Source organism: Gallus gallus, chromosome 5, assembly GCF_016699485.2.
Source record: "Gallus gallus isolate bGalGal1 chromosome 5, bGalGal1.mat.broiler.GRCg7b, whole genome shotgun sequence".
Classification (NCBI taxonomy): Eukaryota; Metazoa; Chordata; class Aves; order Galliformes; family Phasianidae; genus Gallus; species Gallus gallus.
This window is the reverse complement of record NC_052536.1, coordinates 13,070,528-13,097,293: the sequence shown is the minus strand read 5'-3', so window position 1 is coordinate 13,097,293 and position 26,766 is coordinate 13,070,528. Positions and strand designations below refer to the sequence as shown.

Genomic DNA, 26,766 nt, shown 5'->3' with positions numbered 1-26,766 from the left:
TTCAGCCAGTGTGATAAGTGGGGAAAAAATGTGTCTTAAGCAGAAGAAGCAGAGGCTGCACATCATATGTTTAAGTGAATATTAATTGAATCTGTCTCAATATATACCCTACTTGTGTTGTACCTCTAACCTGAGCGATTAGCACCTGTGAGGTAAAATGTGGTACCAATTTGTACCTTTCTGTAGTTGTTTAAAAGTTACGAATAGGCATGACTGAGTAGTTGAAAGACATTGAATTAAACATGCTTGAATTAATAGGGTAATGGTTGGAGCTACTCAGAGCTATAAAATAAACACTAGCTAGAGTTTAGTGCTATATGGCAACCAGATCAAGCCATGGGGTTGCTGAAAGTATTCTGAAATGACTCACTGTTGTTAAGTGAGAGAGATAATCCTAAGAAAGCTCTGTATGTAGGCTCCCCATGCAGTTAACGTTTTAACCCCCCTTTGGCTTGTTTTTATGACTTCAAAGATACTCTAAGGCCTTTGTTAAATTGATCATTAACTCTGCAAAGTTATAATTAGACATTTGAACTTGGCTGCATTCAAAAAGAAAATGCAAGAATGAAAATCCTCACCGGTGTTGTTTCTCTGCAGCTCATCAGCATGGTCAGAGACGGATTAAAGTTCCATAGGAGTTAAAAAGCAATAGGAATTTGAGGCATTAACCGGCCTCGCAGGAAGGATGGGGAGTCATTAATCCACGAAGTTTTTCTTTGAAAGTATGGGGTGAGAATAATGTGAGGAACCTGAAATGGGTTACCATTGGAGATTTAGATTTAAGCTCGTAAAACCATTGAGATGGGAAACTTGGGCTAGAAACATGTGCTGGGGAAGCCTTAGTTGCCAACCCTGCAATTGAACACATTAAACCAAACGGTTGAGTGCTGCCACAGCCCTATTATGAGCCTGTAAAAACAGCAGAGAAGGCACTAGAAGGCAGCTCTAAACAATAGCCATGAGCTGAGAAGATTGAAGGTTGGACGCTGTGGTTAAAGTTTGAGGTCTAGTGCTGGGAGAAACTCAATCCTGAGTCTCCCACCTTTTCCCTTGGTCTCTCCTGACGGAGTACGAGTCGAGACAACAGCTGGTAGCTACTATAAGCCCGGCTGCATAGTGGATGGGAAAACTCATCTCCATAGTAACAGAGGAGGCATCGCATGTGCTGCTCCTGCTCCTTCTGGGGAGTAGCTGGCTAAGGACATCTGGTCAGTGTAGCCAGTTCTCAGGGGAAATTAGCTCATTTCATCTGATAGTAACCACAGAAACTTTTGACTTAGTTTAATAGTATGATGCTGAACGTGAAATAGAACTGACTGGTTCAGCAGTTTTGAAAGTCAAGGATTATCTAATTACTTTAAGATAAATATTTCTTTAAGGAAGGCTATTGCTTGTGCTCGTTCCCTATCCCCCACTCTTGCTTGTTGTAACGTTTCCGTCCAATATGATGATGATTCTTCTGTGTGGGATGGGCTTTGGGAATTTAAAGACAGGTTTCTCTTTTTAAATAGCTATTTATTTTGCTTACATGATTTTTTTTTTTATTATACAGTGAAATCTCTAAGCCTTTTATCTTACTGGAGCACAGTGTGGTGTGAGGTGCTGTCTGTTAATGGACTTTCTAGAGTACAAATAACTTGTACTCTAGAAACTTCCCACCCACCCACACTCCCAGGATCTGGAATCTGTCCTTTCAAAAGAAATGATCTGAACAGTTCGTATGGCTACAAGCAAACCTTCAAAATAACTGGTTTAAATGTATAAAAATCTTGAGCTATTTAACATCATTGAAATCAATTAAAGATCATATTTTTTAGTATAGTACAGAAAAACTCCCAGCTGATTTTTTGCAGAACAAATTCCACATCCAATATGTAGAGAGTGTATTGAGGTTATGGTCTTTGGATATCTTGTTGTTTTTCTGATTAACGTGAAATGTATCGACTCACATTATCCTATATGACCACGTAACATTCAGAACTTTGGAGGAAACGTAGGGATGATTTTTTTTTCCATTTGCACATGAGATCATTATGTATTTTTAATATACTGGTAAATGAACACGGTGGACAATATCTGCACACATAATGCATTCAGGCAGGTGTGTGGTAAGGGGCCCTAGAGTAACATACTAATTATATGGGGCACAGATAAATCCTTGATCTTTCACCCTCCATCTGCTGCTAACACCTACTCCTGGTTGTAAATATTTGCACTTGGTGGGTTGCTGTGACCATCAGGAACTAGAAAATGAAAATATCTGACCAGGGACAAACCTGAACTGCACGTCTCTCGTTAAGGAAGATGAGCAGAGCTGTCAGTTTTTGAGAAGCTCTACCCCTGATTTCTCTTTCAGCATGCTTAGTTGAATGAGAGAAGTGTAGTCAGCTGCGCTGTGTGACTGCATTAAATAATTATATGGAGAAAAAGAGCTTCTAGCTACCATAGATCTTAAGAGAACACTGGGAGAATCTAAAGGTTTTATAAGAAATCTGAGAAATACTTGCAACAAACAGTGAGGCTGAGTTTCCAGGAACAAGTCAGGCAAGAGCAGCAGATGTTCTAGGGCCCCAGCTGGTTAATACAGATGCTAATAAACCAGACGAGCTGAAATCAGTTAATGAAAGAAGTTTAATCAATCGGAGTTGATTCAAGAAATAACTATGTGATTAATACACAGTGGGAATGTAGCAGTTTATTCTTTATTGGATGAAGAGTCATTAGTCTGTTTTCTCTGCTAAGCTCATTCTTTGATGAATTAAGGATTCTAGCTCTCTGTGGAGTTAAACGGCTGAAAATAGGTGTCAGATTTTTTCTCCACAAATGTTCCTCTTTCCTATCCATTCCTTCTTAGCTGGGAAATGGCCATGTAACAAAGCTAAGAAGTCTGTGTCAATGGGCAGTAGTGGTGGTAGAGAGGACACAGAAGAAGTCTGTCTTGTTTTACTCTTAACTTAATCACGAGTTTCATGGCAGTTGAAATTTCCTTGAAACTGAAAAAGAAATCTCTTGGTTCAGTAATTCTCAAAATTTTTTCTCTGAAAGTGATCTGCATTTAGTCATTTTTTTTTTTTTAATAGAGGTTCCAGAAATCAGTAGGATAAATTCTACCTAATCACAGGAAAAATGATACCACTGTAGGAGGACTTAAGTTGGAAGAGACTTCTGGACATGATTCAATCCAAATTCCTTCTCGGAACTGGAGCATCTTTCAAATGGGATCAAGTAGCTCAGGCTCTTATCCAGCTGAGTTCTGAGACTGTGTCAGCCATTTGAGAAGGTCCTACTTCATCAGCGTTTCATCAGTTAAAACATTTGTCGGTTCAGGGGACACCATTGACTGTACAAGCACAGGGAGTAATGATGCTCTGGGACTTGGGGATCTTGGGGTGGGTGACTGTGGTTTACTTATTATTTTTAGTTTTTTGTCTGTTTTTGTGAAGGCTTCAGCTGAAACTTGTGATACGTCTTCCTGAGACTGGATGTGGGTAAAGATTAGAGAATCCTCGTGGGAGAACATCATGAATAGCACGAAATCTTTTTCTCTCAAGCCGTATAGAGGGTATTTCTTTTCTGCCTGGCTCCTTATTTTCACAACACTTTCAGGAAGTTTAAATATCCTCTGACATGCCTGGCCTTCTGGTCTGTTCTGATCAACTAGTGGATTCAGAGGTTTTGAGAGGGAAGCCGGAGGCAGACAAGGTGATCACACAGACCTCTCTAGAGAGACCAGGCCAGAAATAGAAACAGCTAGTAAATCTCTTTCAAGTGAGAACTGATAGTAAATTTCCATCCTCTCTGCTGTTTATGCCATTGCTCCAGGCCAAGAATATCTTATTGAATAATTCAAAGTAGTGCTTCTTGGTTGACTCTAGGTTATGGATTTTGTTTGTTTGTTTGTTTGTTTGTCTGGGTTTTGGGTTTTTTGTTTGTTTGTTTGTTTTTGTCAGCTAACTTTAGTTATCTAAAAGTTAGGCTGGTTAGTGTAGTAAGCCAATCACATAGACTTTCCCTTCTTTCTTTCCTGAAAGAGTCCTTTGTTACAACTGAAGGTACTTAGGACAGTGAAGATGAATTTCTCTCTGCATGCTCTCTCTATTTAGAGTACTCTCTATTTAAGCATTTTTTAACTAAGCAGTTTATTAAGACCTTACTTGTATTAATACTAATGTTTTGCAGTTATGAACATGCTTGAAATGCATCAGGTGGTCACAACAGCTTTTTAACTGTTCAGCTGGTATTGCAAATGTGGTATAAATGATACCTCTGATGCCTGGACACATGCTGACTGTTTTGCTTCCAGGAAGAGTAAACGGTTGATCTCGTGGCTCAGTATTTAACATACGTTCTCTCTGTTCTAAGGAGCATAAAGGTATAATCTTCTCTTGTCAACAGACAGGTTCTGCTGTGCTTAATTGTTGCAGAATGCAGCTTGCTCCAAGGATCATCCCATTGACTTGGATGGGAATGTTCAATAACGTGATACACAGAAGGTGTCAGAAAGCAGCTCCATGTGATGTAGCATGGGCAGCCTAGTGTTAAAGTCCCAAGCAGAAGTCTAATCCTGCGATCCAGATGAAACAAAACATCAGAATTATTCCTCCTGCCAACACTCTGAATAGCTTCTTTTATCACTGAGTCCTATGATCGTGTTGGCTCACAATCAGAGCTGCACAATATATTGAGCAGCAGTAAGAGGTACAACCTGGGCAAAAGAGGAGCTTCTCAAAGAGGAATAAATACTTCAGCAGTGTTCCTTTGAGCCTCAATTCTGACTCATCTTTGTATTTATTTTAACAGTAAAACAAGTTGAAAGGTGGGAGCGGGGGGAAACCTGCTTTAAAGAGTAGAAAGAACTACAGAACATGAAGCAAAGTTAAAAGGGACCCTTTGGATGTTGTTAAGCATTCCAAAAGTAGTCTTTAATTGGTGCCAAAACTAATGAGGCTGGAATTTCCATGGAAAATATCAGTGCAGTAACCAGTTAGCAAAACTTAGAGGTATTTGTACACTAATGTGCAGTAGCCTTTTTTTCCTTCCAAGCTTGTTCACTCTGCTCTTTCTGTTCAAAAAAAAAAAAAAAAAAGTATCCATGCCTAATATTCTATTTAAGATTTAATTAGTAAAACATGACATCTCATAGCTATAAGAATAGTCACTCTGTATTGCACTGAGAACTGAATGTGTATTTTACAGCTATTACTTTGCTATCTTTCTAAATGTTAGAAAAAATAATAATCCTTGAAGATCTAATTCCCATAGCCTTCAAGTCATTTACTAAATGTTTAGAAGAGGGTTTTTGTAGCTTTTCTCAGGGTGATTTACCACCCGAAATGAACACATTTCACATCTTCATAGCATGAAATATTTGTTACTATTACTCAAAAGCTGTGAAACCACAGGTAGTATTACTAGAAAGCTTATACCACTTCTTCAGTACTGTAAAGCATGCTATTTAAATGTACACAATGTTTCTGACTTTTAAGTATACCATTTAGAACAAGTAGGATGGTTCACGCTAACAGAGTTCTCTGATGTAACATTATGGGGCAGATTTCTAGTAAGGAAAGCTCTATTGATGGACTTACTAATACATGCATTCATGTCATCAGCTATGGTATCCCAAGTGCAATGGCTTATAAATATGCAAATAGCCAGTTATGAGATGCAGCTGTACTATACTTTCATGTCTAGCGGGTTTCCTTTAGCCATCCAGCTGATGAGGAAATGCACACTGTACACAAAACAGTCCCTTATGTGCTTTTCTAGTATAATGTAATTGTTTTTAATTATACTCCAAACAGTACTAGCAATTGACACTTCTGTACAGAGTTAAATGTGCAATGTGTTATGTGTTCAGGAAAGGGGAAACATGAGGTTGTAATTAAAACCATTTTTAGCAGAGCTAGAAATAGAATCCAGCTCTGAGCATGGCAGACCTGCTTGCTTTATCCACTGTGAAGGAATTCACCAGATGGGTATGTTGAGTTCTGCTGCCACATAAAACCCCTGTTCAGCAGTAGATTGCAAGCCTCTGCTTTTCATATTTTAGCCACCTTTACTGCTGCTTTAAGAAAGCTGGAAAGCTATCTCCATTGCAGTTCAAGTAGCTTCTTCCTTCTTTAAGGTCTGTAAGTTAGGCTAAAGCCTTTGACTTTTGCTAATTTTGGAAGCCTTGGCAGCTTGAGCTATTGCTGTTTGTGTAAAACCAAGAAAAAAGAATACAACCCAAACTCTTTACATGCTTTGTCCAGTATGTGGTCGTTATGCATCAGGAATCTTTTTGCTTAGACCTAGAAAAGACTTTAATCTGTTAATTATTTCTGTGTACTGATAAAATTTGTTTTAAAGAACATTTTACAGCAGAAAGAACACTTTCTAGCATTGTGTTGTTGCTGAGAGGTGGTACTTCTATTTTTCACTAAGAGTTGTGGCTTCCACCTTGGTTTAGCAAATAGTAAGGCTGAGTGATATGTTATCAGGCTTCAAAGCAATGACAATCCCCTTTTTTGAATACAGTGTCTGACCTGGATTCTGTTAAGGTATCTGGTATCAGTGTCTGTTCTTACTCGTTCCTCAGTTGCTGATTAATTGTCTTCTTGGTGGCATCTTTGATTCCAGTGGGTAAGCTTAGTTCTGTGGTTTTGCTGTAGCATCTTTAATGTTGACTGAAGTTTTCTTTCTTACTATCCAGTCTAATACACTGGTATTCTGAGAGGTCTAAGCAGGGCAGATGTACTGAAAACAGTTTTCTGAAACATGGAGTACTGAGAACAGTAGGGGCGGTATAAAGGGAAGAAGGCTAAAAATACTGGGCTATATTTTGACAATACTTACTCTCATAATCTAGCTGCAGAGCAAGTCTGGCATTCACTTCATCACATAACTTACCAGGAAAAAGTTTGGACATTGGTCATTTCCCGAGATGTGCTTTGTTAAATTTCTGATTTAAACAATAATGAATCAAAGATCAAATAGAAAATAGAAAATCCAGCTACTCCCAAAATAAAATAAATCATGCCCCAAGCCACCTGGAAGTACACCTCATGTAAGGAACACATATGCCCCCAAACATTAGAAAACTGAGTATATCAATAACAGAATAACACAGAGTGCTGTTCTCAGTTGCCACTATCAGTGTCATTTTCAAAGATGTTAATGCACTTAAAATGCATAATTAATGTTTCTGTTATTCTAATAAACTGCATATTTTAGCGTAGATTCTAAATCTCTCCTGGGTAGCCCAATGTTTCAGCAGAGAAGAGATTTTCCCGTCTCTTAAGCCATGCTTTTTTTTGCTCCTTTCTTTAATTTTTGTGCTTTTCCCCTTTCCAAGTACCCCTCCACAGAAGGATCCTTCTGGCTCGGTGGCTTTTGCTTTCTGTGTCAGCTGCCTGCTAGCCTGCGTGCCGTGGCAGAACCTGCAACTGATTTTTGACATGTCCTTGCTTTTGTAAGATCTCTCTTTTTCCAGTCTGCTTTGGAGTACAGTTGTACTGAATGCAGCCAAATATCACTTTTGTGTTTTTTAGAAAAAATTAATGCTGTATAATGCTTATTCGTTTCCTGAGGTATTTGATGTCTTGAAGCTCAGACCAGCTGCCACTGAGAAGGCCGTGGTTTTTAAAATATTTTTTTTCTGCCAGTAATGAATAGTGCACTTGTCCTTTATTTGTAGAGGGTGCGGGAGAAAGGTGATAGTGAGTGAAGGGAGTTTCACAGAGCTAGAGGTCTCCTTTTCTAACTTCAACTTCTGCAAAGAGCTGCCTCTGTTGCACCATTTATTTATGTTGGACCTAAAACTGATAGAAACATGAATCCGAGTAAAAATATAAGTCTTAGCACATAACGGTAGCTTGGTTAATGAGGTATGCAACTTCAGAGAGATCTGGCTTATATCTTCATTTTGCAAATGTAAGTTTAGTTTGGTCCGTTTGGAACATTATCAAAGCTCGAGGGAGAGCTTGCACTGAGTTAATCGTGTGCTTTGGTTGCTATAAAGTAACTTCCCGCTTTGGTACGCTATAATCCTGATGCGCTGAATGATGGCCACAACTGTTTTATGCTCACTGATTGGAACGAGCACGGGAAATTGGCACTGGGAGGAAACTTACTTGCCTGCAGTATGTGAAATGAATTTGCCGCCCGGCTTAAACGCTGACTTTGTTGCCTTCAGTTGGGTTTATTTTGCATGTCTAATAATTCTCCTCTCCTCCCTCGCAAATTTTAGAGGCAACTGTAAAATGCTGACTGAATGGGCTGTGTACATATGGCATCTGAGAGGGTTTTTATTAGCTTAAACTAGCACGTGTTTTCCTGTGAGGAGTATTAAGTGCCTGGACTACAGGTTTAGTGTGTGACTGTTTTTGCAGCTGTGTGGAAGAGCATGATGCGTATTCCCCGGAGCAGGGCTGGGAGAGCGCTCAAGTATGTTGAGGCAAAAGCAGGTTATGTTTATGTAAATGTCAAACAGAAATATGGCACTTGAACTCTTATCAATGCCGAGTGTGATACCGGCAAACGAGCAGCGATTGCCCAGATGTGTAAGAGGAATGCCGGCCTTCTAATTGTGCAGGATTTTGTTACAAAACGTGACAGCTGTCCCCCATGACACTGTCCTGCCAGTTGAGAAAGAAAATGAATTATTTTTTTTCCTTCTTTATCTGTAGGTGGTTGAAAACAGCACTTGTCCATCTGAAATTTTTCTTTGTAGAGTGCTAACAAACAGCACAGTCACTACTGAGACGTCAAATCTCACTTTGGGAGGATGAATTCTGGAAACATGCTAGTTTTAGAGAAAGTGTCTCGTGAGTAGGTAGATGTAATGGCGGTTATGTCCTGCTTTTGGTGACCTACCGCATTTCTGGAAATGTCTTATGTGTAGAACACATCATATCCCAGAGTAGGTCCCATAAAGCCTAAGATCATGAAAGAGAGGTGGAAGGGTAGAAAAGAAAATTCTGAAGCAAGACCGTATGCTACCATTTTGTAACTCATTTGTTCAGAATAGGGACAAGCTGGGGAGGAAATCAACCTTGTCTGCATGAGACAAGTAAGAAATTTGAACTTGATCAGCAAGAGTTCCTCTTCAGCGTGCTCTGCCTTCTTTTGAAGGAGCAAATTTTTGAGAAAGTTCGTAACATATCCTGGGATTTAGATTTGGAGGCCTCGTTGTGTCACTGTGTTTATCCAGGGGATGTTCACGTGGCAAAGTGTGGTGAGAGTAGTGGGTTTGCCTAATTGAGAACAGAGATAAAGATTACATGTAGTTTGCTCAAAGGTATATGAGAAATCTGTAGCTGAGCAACAAATCAAGCCCTTATCTCCCATAAATCTGGAGTCTTCCTGACTCCTGTCTAGCCATGGAATGAACAAGGACATTGCTGCAGCTTGTGGAAGTGCTGGACTCTGGGCAGTGCCCTTAAAGAGAAAACAAATTGAGAAATCTGAATAGAGCAGAATGGTGAGGCTGTGAATAAGGCTGAGCGAAGATGAATGTGGAGTGCTGTCAAATCTGGAGGAGAAAGGTGCTCAAAGTACTGGCAGAGCATCAGAGATAATGTTTACTGCAGAGTGGGAACATACTATTCTTTGGTCAGTTGTTGGCTGTAATGAGGGAGAGGAGGAACAAACAAGGAAAATGGATTTATTCTTTGTTTTTTTACAGTTCTTGTCCCACAAGTTTGTAGAGGGAGAAAAGAGTAGGTTTCTAATTTTTCTGCTTCATGAAACACATTGCTTTTTATTCTTTAAAACTACAGGTGATTCTACAGACATATATTTTGTTAAAAAATTTTGTGCTTAAAATAAATCACTAAAACTTGAACATGGAATCAAACCTGGCCACAGTTTGTGTTTAAATTATGACTCTAGTGAAAAACACCTTTTTTTTCAAGTAAATCAATGTTTGTTCTGTAAGAGATACTTAAAAGCTAGAGGTGTGCGTGAATTTCTAGTTTTCCATCCTTGTCCATTTCTTCATTTTATCTCCTGCCCTTTTCTAATCAAGTGTGGAAAGTGGGTAAGGAGGAAAAATGGATATTCACAGAAAATTTGGTTATTTTCTACATTTTTTTCTACCTGTGGAACAAAAATATTTTCTTCACCAATCTTTCTAATTTCCCTCTTTGAAATACACTTCCTGGCTGCTATCAGTGAGGCCTCAAACTAGGGGGGGAAGAAAATGGTTGTATGTTAGTGTGTCTGAAGCTACTGGATTTCAAGTGTTGCTGTTACCGAACAGTTTGTGTGCAACAGGTGACCAGAGCTTGGCCGTTACATCCAAAAAATGCCAGCTACAATTCATTACATTTCCTTTTATCTGTACCAAGCAAAGCTATTTCTGGCTAAGCTAGGCTGATAGGAGCCAGGTTCTTCTTTCTGTGCTGCTCTGCATTTTGGTAAGAGGTAATATATGGTATGCCTTCTTTTTTCTTTTCTCTGAAAGGACTAGCATTGTAACAACAGTAGTGTAAAGGCGTAAGAGAAACAAGGTCTGCTGGAGGACACCTTAGCTCTTCTCTCTCTATCATTTAGAGCTGGAAATAGGCAGGTGAGCCCTCAGACATACAGCCTCCTCATGAGGTCCTCCAGTAAATCCAACATTAGTTGTGTAGTGAACTTATCCGCTGCTCCACATAGGATACCGAGGATATGAAGTAGCTTTGCTGAAAATGAGTGAAAAGGGCTACTGAATTAAAATAATAATAATAATAGTAATATTAAAATACCACCCCCTCCCCCCCCCCCACCAAAAAAAAACCAAACAAACCCAAACCCAAACCCACAAACCAACGAGATGCTTGTTAGAATAAAAATAATCAGTTTGGGGTGAGTAGCCACTCTGCGAATAGTGTTAATATAAAATGTTATTTGTAACACAAAAGTACAAACTATACGGCTTTGGCTGCTTCTTTATAGTCTGCAACAGTTCCTTTCTACTCATGCTAACGCGTTCTGTGTAGCACCAGTTCTGTGCATCTCTCTGACCTGCACGTGTGCTCGAGTTTAAGTAAGTGTGTAGTTCTTTTGAATTCATTGAGATATAAAATTAAGCATATGCTGGGCTGGAGAGGAGCCAGAGCATATTTCACTTTGAAGGAGAGACTCCTATGCGAATTCTTTCTACAGAGCCATACGAACTGTGAATAACAGGTTCATGAAATAAACAGAAAGGAGATGGGTTGTTGTTTTTTAAATCAATTTTAGGCTGATGTTAGGATGTTGAAACTTTCCTTCTGCTGCCAAATTCTTTGGATTTAAGGTCTAGTTCATGAGAATACTTTGTGGTGGAGGAGAACTTCGTGTTCAAATAAGTATAAACTAAACCTGCAAGCCCAGCTTAATTTACTTTTATAAATTCCTGGTGGTTATCATCAACAACTAAGTTCACAAGCTAAAGGTGACTGAATTATGAAGAGACTTGTGCAGGGGTGAAGGTGTGGGAATACACCAGTGCTCTGAGACAATGCCATAATGTGCAAAGCTATACCACTGACACCTGAGGCTTTTTGTAGTCAGTGGAAAAACTCTACTGCCTTCATTTGGGTTTGGCTGAAGCCTCCAGAGAGAAGAGAGATAATATCAATTAAAGGTTTTCTAAATGCACCTAAGGGAGCTAGGTGCACCAATCCTATTGAAATTCAATAGGATTTAGTTGTTTGGAGCCTTTGGAAAATCACAACCTAAAATTGCAGGCCTGCTGTATTCTTTAGTGGTCCCAGTGCTGTTGTGTGCTCTTGGCAATGATTAAAGGTGAATAGAAAAGCACATTCAATGTTTCTAACTTTGTCTTTTAGTAAGCTTCAAAACATGAACAAACATGTATGTGACTATTAGAGAATCACAGAATCAAAGAATTGTAGGGGTTGGAAGGGACCCCTGGAGGTCATCTAGTCCAACCCCCCACTGTAGTAGGTTCCCTACAGTAAGTTACATAGGAAGGCATCCAGGTGGATTTTGAATATCTCCAGGAAGGGCAGTCCACAACCTCTTGTGCCAGCTTGTTCCAGTGCTCTGTTGCCCTCCAAGTAAATAATTTTTCATCATGTTTGTATGGAACTTCATGTGTTTGAGATCATTGGCCCATTGCCCCTCATTCTGTCACTGGGCACCACCAAAACAAGCCTGGCCCCATCCGCTAGACTCATGCCCTTTAGGTATTTATAAGCATATGTAAGATCCCCGCTCAGTCTTCTCCAGGCTGAACAGCCCTGAGGTCTCTCAGACTTTCCTAATAAGGTTGATGATTCAGGCCCCAGTCATCTTTGTGGCCCTTAGCTGGACTCAAGAAGATCCTTGTCTTTTTTTGACCTGGGGAGTCTGGAACTGAATGCAGTACTCCAGATGTGACCAGGGCAGAGTAGAGGTGGAGGATCACCTCCCCTGACCTGCTGGTCATGCTATTTTTAATGTGCTTCAGACCTTCTTGGCCATAAGGGTGAACTGCTGGCTCATGGCCATCTGTTGGCCACCAGGACCTTCTCTGCAGAGCTCCTCTCCAGCAGGTCAGCTCCTAACCTGTTGTGATGCATCTTAATTTAAGAGAGTAATAAGAGGACTTCAGTGATATCCAGTAACTTCTTAGGATTAATTATGGGCCTCTGAAGATAGAAACATGATGCTAATATGAAGTTTTTTGTTTTCTGTTGTCTGTTTAATCATTTGGTACCGTATTTGCTAGATAATAAATTTTAGCAATTGACCCTAGATTTTTTGAAAGGAAGATAAAGGCGCAGCAAAAGCCACTGAATGTTTTGGCTGTAAACATATTATTAAAAACTTATTATTGCTTTTAATTAGAAAAGATAAAACTTTTAAGATCTTGCGAAGTGAGGAGACCAAGTAGGGAAAATAATCCCTAGTTTTAAATAGCTCTTTTGTTACTTGCTGTAGCTCTCAGTAAGTGTTCATGTATATGTAAAACCACATACCTTGTTATTTTTGATCTGTGCTTCATCGAGCATTAATTTTTACTTTATGGAGTTCAGTGTCTATCTATGCTTGTTTGCCCAGGCCACCTGATTTTGCTGTTCTGCATGTCTTAGAAAATAGTACAGCTTTCAGGAAAAAATCCTGTCTTTCTGAAGAGAACAAAGAGGGGCCTCTCTATACAAAGTGAGTGAGATTAGAAGAAACAGTTGCCCTTAGTGCTGTAAATTTGCATACCCGGCTCAGGCTGCGCACAAGTGCTGGCTGAAGCATTTTGCAAGCCCTGATGTGTCAGGTGAGCAGCGTGCTGGGAAGCGGGCTCTAGCTGTCCCTGCGCTCGTGCAGCCTGTGGTATTTCTGATTCTGTGATTATAAATGTGTCCTTAAAGTCTACACAAGAGAGGCGCTTCTCCTCTTTTGACTACTCAATGGCTGCGGATAACACTGCATCCCTGTTTGCATAGATGTTGTGCAGGTTTCTTTCCTCCCAAGTTTCACAGCCCATGGCCAACAGCAAGTGCTGTTTGTCACTTTGCATTAACATCAGCACATCTGATGTCTTCTCTTTTGGCTCCCTTAAAACCAAAAACTTGTCAAGATCTGTGGACAAAGCCATAGATTGAGGGGAGGTTACTTACTCCACTTTAAAGATGGCGTACCAGCTTAGCAGAGCGCTTCCATTACCTCATGTTAGAAATAGGTGTCACAGCAAATTTGGCCACAGGAATCTTACAGCCGAGATATGGTGGTTGGCATGTAATGTCTATTAAGCTATAGAAGAACTTATTTCTTTGTTTAAAGGAATTCATGAAACTTTATCATACTTGAAACTAAAATCTTAAGGAAGCCAGATTTGGAAGTCATGGAAATAATGTGGTTGATCTCTCCAACAAGGATAATGGAAATCAGGATAGAAATCAGGAGTCACATCCTCGCTAAAGCTTGGGGGAAGGCAGGAAATTTTTTTTTAAAGCCCACCATGAGTGAGATAATCTCCCCCCAAAATAATGTTCTTCGTTTGGTATAACCACAGGAAGAATAGTATTTTGTTTTTCAGCATTGTGAGTTCACTAACAGTAGTACCAAACTGTAGCAGCTTGATAGGATGTTATTTCTGTATGTATCAGAATGACTAATTAATTACTAATTCAGATACTCCAGCGTCTTCAGGCCTTGCTTTTTTTCAGAAAGCTAAAATTCAAGTTGGCTACCAGAAATATGGATTTTACCTCTCACGTTTTTGTGGATGTTGCTGGAAAAAGACATGTAGACCCCTCAGAGTAAAGGCCTTCTTGTTCATAATAAGTTTCAGATGACCTTATCTAGTCTTCCCACATCAAATGGCTGCATGAACTTCTGTGATACTTCATGATCAGGTATACCTTTGAGGTCTACAGGCTGAGCCTCAGAATGTGTTCTTCCAGGCAAATGTTTTCTCAGCCTCCAGAGGCAATTTCCTTATCTGTTAAATAGCTGTTACAGTGTCATGATGCGTTCTATGTCCATTCACAAACAGCCCTGCTTGTTTGAAACAAAGCATGCATTTTAATAGGCTTGAATCTCTTACTGCACAGTTGAAAAAGTCTGATCTCTCTTTCAATTCAGCTACAGTTCTCTTAATAGAGAGCTTTTTCCCATTGTCTTTTGATGGAAAGGACTTTCTTGTTCTTTTGCCTAGTAGTATTCTGAAATTCATCAAGGTAATGGTTGAACTGTCCTTACCTACAGTGGCTGCTTTCCATTAAATCTGTTCTTTGAGTCCTTCCCTTCCATGGGAACTGTAATGACAGATAGCATGTGTATGTTTTGCAGGGCTCTGTGTTTTTGTGGATCCAGCTTAAGCCCCTTTCGAAAAAGCTGAGGTGTACTTTAGCAAGGTAATTGCCATATCTTTCTCAGGCTGATGTTAATTATGCTTGAAGCAGTTCTTAAAGTTATTTGTGTAGTAACTGATCAATCCAAAGGCACTTGTATTCCCATGCCAAAACTGTGGAAGTGAGTAGTGACATGCACTTGAAAATCTATCTTTTTCATAGTCTTCTGAAATGGATTCACTGCACTGAGTACACTACTGTCCCAAGGCTCAAATTCCTTCTCTGGCCATTAGGAGAAATGTTTTGGTCTGATACCTGGTATTTGGCCACGTGGGAATCTTAGTTTCACCTAGGAAACGTGAAAATGCTTGAAACTTGTTACACCAGTCCTGCCTGATTGTCCTGTACAAGGGCTGTTCCTCGTAGTTAAAAGTGGTGTGAAAGTATATATGGTCAGTTGCTCGCAGGTGCACAGTTATTTTCACTGACAAAGTTCTTCAGAAACGGCTGTGTGCATGTGTATCTCATATTCATCTGCTCTGCCTCCCTTTCCAGGGTTAGTGGCTATTTGTCTGTGTTGGGGTGATGTGGCTGCAAAGTCATAAAGCTGTGTCTGGGCTGTGCAGGAGGGATGGCAGTAGTGAGTGAGCTACGTATAAATTAATAATGGGGGGAAAAAAAAGTCTCTTATGCAAGAGGGCTTCTATGTGTCCACAGCGTGAAGGTACACGACTTCCATCTCTTGGAGAGCTCATTTTGTCATATTGGTATAATTTTTTTTTTAATCTCAGTAAGATGTTTCTGCTTTCACCTTATAGAAGGGAGATCAGAATTAAGCTGCAAAGGGTTGTGTGTCACTGCACGGTGCAGTTCTCATGCACGTCTAAGTTTAAGCAAGAAAACTCCTTTGCTGAGCTTTAATCTTCACCTCCACCCGTGTTCTGCAGTTTCTTCTGTATTTTAAATTTTCCCTTGTGCTGACTGTTGCCTTGTTTCTTATTTCACTCTTTCTTTGCATTCTCTTTGCCTGCTCAGTGCTTTATTCTTCCATTTTCCTGTGTCATCCTGTATCACTTTTATTCTGAATCTTCTTGAGGTGGTGTTTCATTCTAGCAGGTTGTGAGATGCACCAAAACATTTTTATGGTGCATACGGTATCTATGTGTTAAACGGGCAGGTAGGAGAAAGTGTCTGAGAAACAGTGGCCCAAATTATCTGTAGTGTGACCCAGATTTTCTGAGATACACAGGTGTGAGGCTCTACTGCTCTATGCCAGTGTAACTATCCCAGTAAATTGATTAACCCTAATTACCAGCTGCATAAATGAACTAAGGATCAGGTTGCCATCCTTCAAGTTGATGTTATTTTTCATGTGAGTCTGCTGTATGGAAAAAATAGGATGTTCTTTCCTATTTAGTAGTCAGTAAAGTTAGCACTTTCCTATTTGATAATTCAGTAAGGCATAATTTTCTAATCCTGTTTTTTCTTTTCTGTCTGCAAGTTTCTGGCCACTAATATAAATGTGTACTGACAAGAAATTCATCAGGCTTCTCTGCCCCTGAGGGATTACTTATTAGACTTATGCAATGCAAGGTATTAAAAACACTTTTGTCTGTCACACAGCCACGGGCAGGGGAGGGGGAATTTGCCAGTTGCTAATGGATACCTGGAGGTTTTGTGCATGACCATGAAGAACAGCTTGTGCACTTTCACCCCTGATGTTCCCTGAATAACTCGGGTCTCATTTAGGTCAATAAGCCTTTATCAAAACGTCAGGAGTGAAAAATGTGTCTTGGTGTAAGCCGACTGGTCATTCCCTTCAGTCACTGGAGTCTATAGAACAATCAATGTTCTCTAAGCTTGTCTGCGTGTCATGCAAAGAACTGGATGACAGTAACCATTGACTGCATGTCTGTTGCATTGTCTTTGGAACAGCCCACATTTGCATACTTGCCAATGTTCCTGTTAGCCAACGAACCATGGAGGGGCCTTAAAAAACATACACACACAGCTCCAATGCAAATTTCCTACGCAGAGAATACACACTTCTTTAAAGCACAATCCAGGCTTTCAATTTTTACCTTCTTGCTATCAAAATGAAACTGCAATCCTGACAAGCCTGTGGTTTCTGGCTGGAGTGTGGACAGTTTTATTGTGCAAACCATAATCTTTCCTGTGAGTTTGTCTTTTTGGTCTTTTCCTACTAAATTTCTTGGTTTTGTTTTCCTTTTTTTTTTTTCTTTTTCTTTTTGTAACCTGCTTTTCAGGGTTATCTGAAGAGTATTGTCTGTGCTAATGGCTAATGCATATGATGTGAGGCCATACTTCCCTTCCTCCAATTAATTATTTTGAATGAAGGGCAGTTCTTGCTCTTTGCTCTGTTGCTATTGTCTTTTGTTGAGGGATTTTCTTTCTTAGTACTGATGAAAGACGATGCATTTGTTTTCTGCAGTCTGAAATGTTCTTAAATATTAGAGTTTATTGAAAATGTCCTGGAAATGAATGCAATCACCTGATCAGCAAAGACAGCCTCTGGTAGTTTGTTTTGCAGTAACGGAACCTAACAGAAAGCAGCACTATTAATTCTGTCATTTGGTGCAGGTTCTTCAACGACATGAAGTGAAACTGGACCAGAGAGAATATTGTTGCATTTGCAGCTTCTATCACAAGACACAATCTTTCCTTAAAGAGTCTGCTACAGAGACTGTTTCTTTAGATTTATGACTAGAAATATGGCTTTATTTTATTGGAAAAAAAAAAAAAAAAAAAGGAGATTTAATAATACTCCAAATTAGTTAAAGTTAAGTGAAGGATTCTGATGGATCCTTTCAGCACCAAGCTTTACAAGAGATTCTTGGCTGGGTCAGACGGTCTGAGCTTTGTATTCATTACAGCCAACAATCCGAACAATTTCATTAGATGTTGAAAATGTAATTGGAATACAATATAACCGACTGTGATGTTCTGCTGCTGCACCTGACATCGTGCAGGCACGATAAGATTTTTCATAACTGAGGAGGAGAGTCCTGGCTAGCATTCTCCTAGCTTTTTGGAAGTGTTGCAGGGTAATTTTAACGTTGAAGTGCCCTGAGATGAGCACTTTATGCCATCAGAAGACTGGAGTTTTGAAGCCACAAAAATAATATCATGAAGTATATTAATGCATAACAATTTCTTCCCCTCTTCTTACAGGCCAGTTACTTTATTGACTGTTCAGGGCAATATCCTGTCTATCTTTGAAGCTGATTATATGACTTTTTGGTGTTGTCTGGGCTAAGGTTGCATCTTGAGTATTTCAGTTGATTTAGAACATCATAGCTACTGCTTCGAGTTGCATTTGCTAAATTGATCTCATGAAAAACAGCAGTGGACGCTGCAGAAATGGCAGAGGCTGGGTAAAATGTTCAGCAGCATTTCATCTTCTTTTCCATATTAAATGGCTCTCTGTAATAAGGAGTTCATTATCTGAGTTGTCCTACAGAGCTGTAGTAACTAATCTGATTTACTTTTTCTGTATGTCACGCGCTGTGTATTTTCAGCTACAAGCCACTGTCACTATTCCAATTAGTAGTCTCTGCTAATGATGGCTGTGATAGAGAATATGACCTGTTATTAGTTAAGCTGGCCAATAAGGAAGTACTGCCGTTCCTTGGTATTTGAGGTAACTATATTGAATATGCCACGCTCAGCCAGTCTCTAGAAAAACAAGATTTATCTGCACACCAAGTTCCAAGTACGACAAAATGGTACCTTTGTGTACCAACAGAAATGTCAGATGTCTTTGAGATTTATGGCTTTGTACAGATTTCCAAAGCCATACTTAGTGTTAGTCTGTGGTTAACACGTGGCTCGGTACCCACAGCACTTCAGTACGAGACTCCTGTTTCTTACTGTTGACAAGAAGGTGTGCCTGATGTCTTAAAGTGTTTTCAGCACACCTGAGTATTGACATGTCAATAGTGGGTGCTAGAAATGTTACTTTCATCCATGTAAGATTAAAAGAAGATTGAAAAAGTATAAATAAATGTGTGGTTGATATGGTCAATGGAATGTGAAGCACACCTCTTCCTGAAATGAAATTCACTAGAAAAATACTCATCTTCTGAATACAGACTCTGCTTGCTTTCTTTGGCTTGGTTAGGAAACCTTTTGTTTGAATTAGAGAGACCAAGTGAGTTGTACAGAATGGTTTTCAGTTCTTGCACACGTAGACGAGCCAAACGCATGCAATTAAAAAATTATTTACATTTGCTCTCAGTCTTTAATTTTTTTTTGTTTGCCAGTTTTTCTGTTACTTTAAATAGTTTTTGTATAGCTGACACTGATGAAAAAGATGAAAAGATAGTAGAACATTAATCTGGTTCTCCGTCTTCTGTTTCTTTTAGGAAATCGTGTTAGTGGTGTTCTTTGGAACAGAATATGTGGTTCGGTTATGGTCAGCAGGATGTCGCAGTAAATACGTTGGAATATGGGGAAGGCTTCGTTTTGCTAGGAAGCCTATTTCAATCATCGGTGAGTATGCACAGCTTGCAAGGTTGATGTAAACACCAAGTAACGGTTATACTTCAAAGTTCTGAAAAGATAAATTTCAATGGAAATGGAAGCCAAGTTAAAGGCAAAGCTCTTGTCATTAGTATTATCGTAGATCTGAATTTCCTCTCAGAAATCCATGGCACTCTTTTGAAAACAAATGTAGCTTGGCTTGTTTTTCCAGAAAAGCAGTGTGTTTTCTTTTTGCGAGTGATCTGAAGCTTTGCCAGAAATAAGTCTCACCCATAGTCCTGTCTCCTGCAACCTCGGGATCCAAACACTTAGAATTGCTGCAACTTCTTTTCTTTTAAAGATGCTGAAACCTCCTTTATTTTTTTTTCTTCCCTGAAAGCCCTCTGAGTATTTTAGTATGAGTTACTTTGCACTCTAGTTGAGGCACACGCTGCCTGGTGCAGCTCAATAGATACACTGCAATTACCTTGTGTACCTATTAAATCAAAAACTAATCCTCAGCAATGCATTTGGATCTGGACACCATTGTAGCTGATATCCTGACTGACTTCAGCATTCATAGAAATTACATTAGCATTCTCTCTACATGTCATAACTCATATTTTTTATAGAATGCTTGTCCTGTGTTTAATTTCGCTGAGAGAAATGTAACAACCCAGAAGCAATCTCACTCACGAGAGAGCTATATAAGGACAGTTGCCCTGAAGCACTTAAAATATAAATAGATTAAACAGAACAAGTTTTGGAGAGGAGTATTGTTATAGAAGTGCAATATAGCTTGTTTTCTGGCAGTTCTTTCCTCTACTCAGAAATGCTATTTGTTGTTGACCAGAATATACCAGAATTGTTTCATAAACTATTCGCAAGCTTTTCAAATGCAAATTACAGAACTTTGTACCTGGATATTGTTACAGTCATAAAGTTGTTTAGTTTAGCTTCTCTGTAAGTATGCATATATATATATATATTGTATACATATTGTGCATGTATATGCATATACATATATATAAAATATATGTATGAGTGAAGCTGCCTCTCAGATGTGACTGCAACTATGAAATCTCTGTTACAGCAGAGATCTCTTGAGATATAACTGATAGCCTTCACCTGGGGTCACTGTTCTAAGTAAAACTGACACTGGTTCTACTGACACCCTTGTGGAAGCATTACAAGTTGCCTCTAACTCATTTTTTTTTTCAACTGACTTTTATTTTACAGATTTAATTGTAGTTGTCGCTTCCATGATAGTTCTGTGTGTGGGCTCTAAAGGTCAAGTCTTTGCAACCTCAGCTATCAGGTAATTATGTGCAATAGAAGAAAATAATGCTGTCTGTTTGAATTAGGTGGCTTTTTTTCCCCCCCTTTTGTTTACCTCCCATAAGGGTGAAAAGCAGTCACTCCTCTGACATCTGCAGAGTAACAGAGCAGATCACCATTCGCATATGGGTGTGAAACAGTAATGTCATGAAGTGTAGTGAGAATAAAATGTTTAGTCTGTTTTCTGGTTGTAATTTTCTTGCTCTAGCAATGAATGTATGTCTGTTTGGGGTAGGGGTGAACATCTAGGCATGCACACCCTCTCCTCAAAGAGACAAACTTCAAAGTCTACCATAGAATACTGTGCATCTCTCTTAAAACGGTTCTTTGGAAGACACAGACTTCTTCTCTCAACCTCTGTTTCTTCTCATGTATATTTGGCCTCTTTATTCATTTAAAACTTTTGTTCTAGGGGCATCCGTTTCCTGCAGATTTTGCGGATGCTGCATGTTGACCGTCAGGGTGGCACATGGAGGCTGCTGGGATCAGTTGTCTTCATACACAGACAAGTAAGTTTGTGTACTCCGAGGAATGGCAGAATAATGGATGTCATTTAATAGTAATTTAAGTGTCTATATTCAAAACAGTGTCTATGCAGACATCCTGATTATGTTAAATATATTTGGTGACCAAAAAGTTGATTCCTCAGAGTTGCACATGAGGAACATTTGGTTATTTCTAACATTCGGACAGTGCATGCTGGGCCAAGTCATTAGATACTCAGTAAATTCTTTCATCGTTGAGCACAGTGGATGCTTATTAAGTTCCCAGCCAAGAATTGGCGTCAGTGTTTATTACATGCTGAAATTGCAATCTTCCAAAGCAATTCTCTTTTAGAGAACGACAGTGATGTGTAACTTAAGTGTCTCAACAGCACTGAGTCAATGTTAATCTCATTCTGTTTGCAGGAACTGATAACTACACTCTACATTGGATTTTTGGGCCTGATCTTTTCCTCTTATTTTGTGTACCTGGCTGAAAAAGATGCTGTAAATGATTCTGGAGAAACGGAGTTTGGCAGCTACGCAGATGCCCTGTGGTGGGGAGTAGTAAGTATGGCAATTTTACATGTTAGCACTCTCAAGGATGAAGCGTAGTTCAAGCAGACATGGAGGGAGAGCAGCACTTCGACGTGACCTCTTATTGATGCAGTAAATTTTCTGGTTTCATGAGTCTGTGAAACCAAGAAAATACTATAGAAGATCTGTGGTTTTATTTGTTTTTTTTTTTAGTCTTATGTGATCCAAAGTGATCAAGTTATGTATACAAGATATAGAAATAAGAATAGATGTTTCTATATGCTGTGTTTCCATCTGTTATAGTCATTTACTTCTTTCTGCATATCTCATGGTAGGGTTCAACCTTCTAATACAATAAGTCTTGCTAAGTCAGGGCTGCTTTTTTTCTTTTTTGTTGTTGCTGTTATGTTTATCTATGATTTATCATTTAGCCTGGTACAGTAATTTCCTGTTTCTTCAGAATGGACTAGTTCCAGAACAAGGAGCATCTGAGATGCTTAATAAATCTGGGCATAGGACCTTTTAAAATTGCTATATTGCTTTGGAACCAATTCAGTATCTGTATGTGGCATTCCTCTTCACTAAGTTGACTGCTATCTTGCTCAGAGATATTACAGGTGTCTTTAAGGTGATCCCATACTTTGTAATGTAGATGAGTCTTCAGTTTTGCTTATAAATTTCTGCTGCAACAGCTAGTGACAGTTGTCCTTTTATTTTTTGTGTGTACGTACTGATTTGGCAGCTCATTTTTTAATGCTGTTATTTCTGCTAGTAACAATTCCCTCTTTTTCTTCCACGATATGCAAATATTTTGTTGGCTGCTATGTTCTGGGATTTTCATTTTGTAATTGTTTTTCTTTCCTACTAGAGTTCAAAGGAAGGGAGTTGGAACTAGAGTTGGAACTAGCTGATCTTTAAGGTCCCTTCCAACTTAGGCCATTCTGTGAATCAGTGATTATGTTTGGAGCAGCCCTCGTACCTCCATTTCACTAACAGGGAATACCTTCTTGACCAGTATTTTTTTTTTATGAACTTCTCCATCTGTGTTTTCATATTGTCTTCTCTCTACAAACACTTCTACTCTCTGTTTCAGGAAGGAAGGAACTACATATTGCCTTGTATGAATCCAACAGATTTTGTGTAGGTTACTACTAAGACCTGCTGATGAATTCTTTTCTCTGTTTGCCATGATAGAAAGCTCCCTTTAGCACCAGAAAACTTGCTGTGTAGTGCAAGGAAGTGGCTTTCTGACAAGGAGCTTCTTCAGTGCTTTCATATCATCACGGTGTTTTTATTTTACAGTACGGGACTCACATGACTCAGTAATTAACAATGGCAGATGTGGCTGCATTTAAAAACACATGCTGTCATTGGCATTAGCATTAAAAATTGAATACATGACAGATGAGACTGGCTTTCTAGAAATACAGTAAAGCTTTCAATAGAGGCAGTGAGATCTGTCAGGATATTGTAATATTTTCCTTTCAAGGAATTACTGCTCAATTAATGCATATGCCAGTTATTTATTCTTTTTCATTACAGTAAACTTGTTTAATCAACAGATTTAATTATGGTCACGGTATCTCCTTGTTATAACTTATTTTAGGATACCATTTGGGCTGTGATACTGCATTCAGTGAGTCTGTAATGCAATTCATTTAATATTAGAAATAGAAGTTAGTGTCTTTGTTCTGCTCTAAATGCAGATGTTGGAAGGATTTAGCAAAACATAACTGAAATGAGTTCAGGTTTATCTGGTTTTGATGGTGGTTTCTTTCTGTTTGTTTGTTTGTTTTAATTAAAAAAAAACCCTATAAATTTGGCCGATATCTAATGGATGCTTCCTGCTGAGGCTCACAAAGTCATTTAAAACAAAACATCAAACAGAAAAACAACTCTTAAACTGTTAGTTCTCGAAAGTTTCAGTTATGTTTTAGGCAGAATTTTCAGAATGGCTTAAGCACCACAAATTCTGCTCACTGAAAACCTATCTCCATCTGTTTTGGACTGGGTATACAAAAAGTAATTTGCATTCCCTATCTCAAAGACCACCACAGTTATATGATCTCTCTGGCACGCGGCTGATCTCACTTCTCAAAAAGTGTCCTAGGACTGACTTGCCTTCTGTAGCAGAGAATACATCTAAAGGACCAGAACTTGATGCTGTTTTCACGCACCCATCGTTTCACAATCTACAACATTGTGCCTTATTTTTTTTTTAATTAGCTCAGTGTATGTCTATGCTGCTAAAAAAAGTTCTTTGGGTAATGGTAATAGAACATAGCATAAAGTAGGTAATTTAAAAGGTCTATGTTACCACAGCTAAACTCCCATCTGGAGCTGGGTACTTATATAGTGCTTTGCTTTGCTGACTGTAGGCACACCCATAGGGTGCATAACTTTTAATTAAATGTTCTTCATTGTCATTGTTGTTATTTTTAAATCTATATTGTTGTTCCATTTCCATATGTAAAATGGCATCTTGGACTTCATTTGAATTTCCTTCAGTACTCCAGGCTGTAGCTATTGGCTAGCTTGTAGGCTTCTTGGAGAAAACTGTGGTTACCTTGTCACATGGATTAAAGACTTGTCTGCATTACTGCTGCTTTTGAATGCAGAGCGTATTGTATAAATAATTCTGCTGATGGCAGCCTGTATTGCCTTATAAAAGACAAAGTTACTGTTTGCAAATAAAACACAAGCAAGATCATCCATCTCTCATCTACGTAGGGCAGGTATTCAAAATAGTCTGGTTACGTTGTTCTTTATGACAAGGCATACAGTCACTAAGACCTAAAGAATGACAATAAAAATAAGAATTAAAACAGCAAACTAACCAAACCAGCAAGATGTTCTTATCAAGTCACTCAAAGAAGATCTTCATAAGGAAGTGTTATTGTCCTATTCTTTCTGTTGTTTGTTTTGTTGTTGTTCTTAGGTTGTTTTTCCTTTTTTTAAATTTTTTTCTTCCCTTTAAGTATTGAAATTAGTCATGCCTCGGGCAGATGGATGGGAGCTCTCCTTTTGATATCCACTGATTGATACACAATTTCCAGCCTTCACATCTGAACAAACATCCTTCAGGAAAACCATTTCGTGGATTGTGCTAGCAGTCTCTTTAATCATGAACACTATTTGCCAGAAGCAATTATTGAATATATTGCACTATGCCCATTCCTTTGGACTGGATTGAGGAACTATCTGCAAATACCAGTCTTAGTTAAGAGGTTCCTATTCCTTTAATTCTGAAATACGTGCTTTCTCACTGAGGACCGAATTCAGCAAACACTGATAAGTTTACTTCTAAGCAAAACAGTGTTCCTGCATAGCAAAGCCTAATTGATTTAACTTCATTTTCCAATCTCATGGGTAGAATTATCCTTGCAGGGAAATGTTTTCAGAGTTCTCTCCTAAGATATTTGGGTATTTTGTATACAGTTAACCATTCTTTTTTTCTTGTTAAACCTAATACTGTTTCTTTTTAATTACAATTACTGTATTTTGTGAGGTGTAGTAATAGTAGTACCAGTACATAGCAGAAGAAAAAAGCTGCAGAATTTCTAGAAGCAGTTCACAACTATGCAGACTATCTGCATATGGTCATAACTTTCCCCAGCACTTCCAAAATCATGGCCTTTTTCAATTTGCTGCTTTGTTTTTTGGCACTTTTTGTGCAGAAATGGTCTCTCGCACAAGGCCTGGATAACAAAAAGCCTTTTACTGTAGATTAGAGAACTCTGTACTGTCGAGCTCAGCACTGGAGCACTGGTGAGAGCAGATCGTATAGACAGAGCTGCCTGTTGACTCTGCATGCTGGCTGCTGGTGGCCAGCAGATCTCCTTCTATTTCCCATTCATCTGATGAGGCAACAGAGAAGGACTGCCACATGGCAGTGCAGTCTGCAGTGTCCCAAAGAAAAAGGGCACATATTGTTGTACTGTTAAAAAACAAACAAACAAACAAAAAAAACCCCTAAACAACTCACAGTGAATTATCAGGCGAGGGCACAAAGCTGCTGGGTCACCTGTGAGTTTTGTTACTTGTGTACATGTTAACTACTGCGTTCAGGTCTCAAATTGCTCCCAATAAATAGCTCCAAGTAAAAATATTCACAAATCTTATTCTTTATAGAGTTTTTATATACAAATGATGATATTGCTAGAAGGTTTTAAGACTTTAAACTTGACTAAGTTGACTACGTACGATGTCAGGCAGTAGAAAAGCTTCTAATGTGTTCGTTACAGAAGAGCATTTAAACCAATTAGCAATTTACGCTATATTTCAGTTGCAAAGAAGTCAAGGAAACAGTCTGTTTCTGGTGTATCTCTGGATGTTCTTCTATTGCTTGACTTAATCAAGATGAGTACTTAAGTGTTCAGAAAATTATTTTATTTGGTATACAAAAAAAAAAAAAAGTGACACAAAAACCCACTGCAATTCAGTGCTACAGATTTGGAGACTACCTTAATTACTTTGTTTCTAAAGATGCCATTCCCTTCTTTGCTTCAGCGAACAAAATCTACTTTGTTTGCTTACCCAGACCTGTGATATCTCCCCTTTTATTGCCCCCGAGTCATGCATTCTTGTATACTATATCTGCTGAACTACCTACATCAGCACAAAGCATTCAGCATTTCATCACAAGAGCAACTTTACGCACCTGCTTAGTTTGTTCTCATTCTACCCAGACAGCCTTGAGTAAAATCTTTATTCAGTGCTAGCGACCATTCTGAGATCACTATTTTTTGTTGTTGTCCTAATTTATTTATTTATTTATTTATTTTTGCTTCTCGTTTCCTCTGTTCGACTATTCATGCACATATAATAAGGACAAGATTAATCCTAGCACCAAAGCCTGGGATGTACATCAGATCAAAGTTCTGAAATTGTCAGCAGATAAATATGATTTTTTTCTCCTAATTAAAACAATTAGTTTTCCATACTGCTTTGCAATGAAAATTTAATGTGTGAGCTCTTGTATCAATTTAGCTTTATTATGTCCGTGTATTTAGTAAGCTAGAGTAGAAGTTGAGTCAATATTTCCATTACTGTGATCCTATTTTACATTTCTAAAATTAGTATTGTACTCTTTAGGGGGTTTAAATTTAACTAAAAAAGATCACTTAGGACGGAAACTTGGCATGTAAGATTTCATCAACATATATTTTAGTGAAAAAGAAAAT

At 38.8% G+C, this 26,766-nt stretch overlaps 1 protein-coding gene across 2 annotated transcripts in view; it reads left to right on the top strand.

Moving 5' to 3' along the window:
- KCNQ1 (potassium voltage-gated channel subfamily Q member 1) overlaps positions 1-26,766 on the top strand; it is a 321,505-nt gene that overhangs the window by 61,919 nt on the left and 232,820 nt on the right. For both annotated transcript variants that reach the window (XM_421022.8, XM_046942042.1), the window contains exons 3-6: positions 19,130-19,256; positions 20,466-20,544; positions 20,977-21,073; positions 21,473-21,613. In XM_421022.8, the coding sequence (XP_421022.5) occupies positions 19,130-19,256; positions 20,466-20,544; positions 20,977-21,073; positions 21,473-21,613 (444 nt within the window). The remainder of the gene's footprint in view (positions 1-19,129; positions 19,257-20,465; positions 20,545-20,976; positions 21,074-21,472; positions 21,614-26,766) is intronic.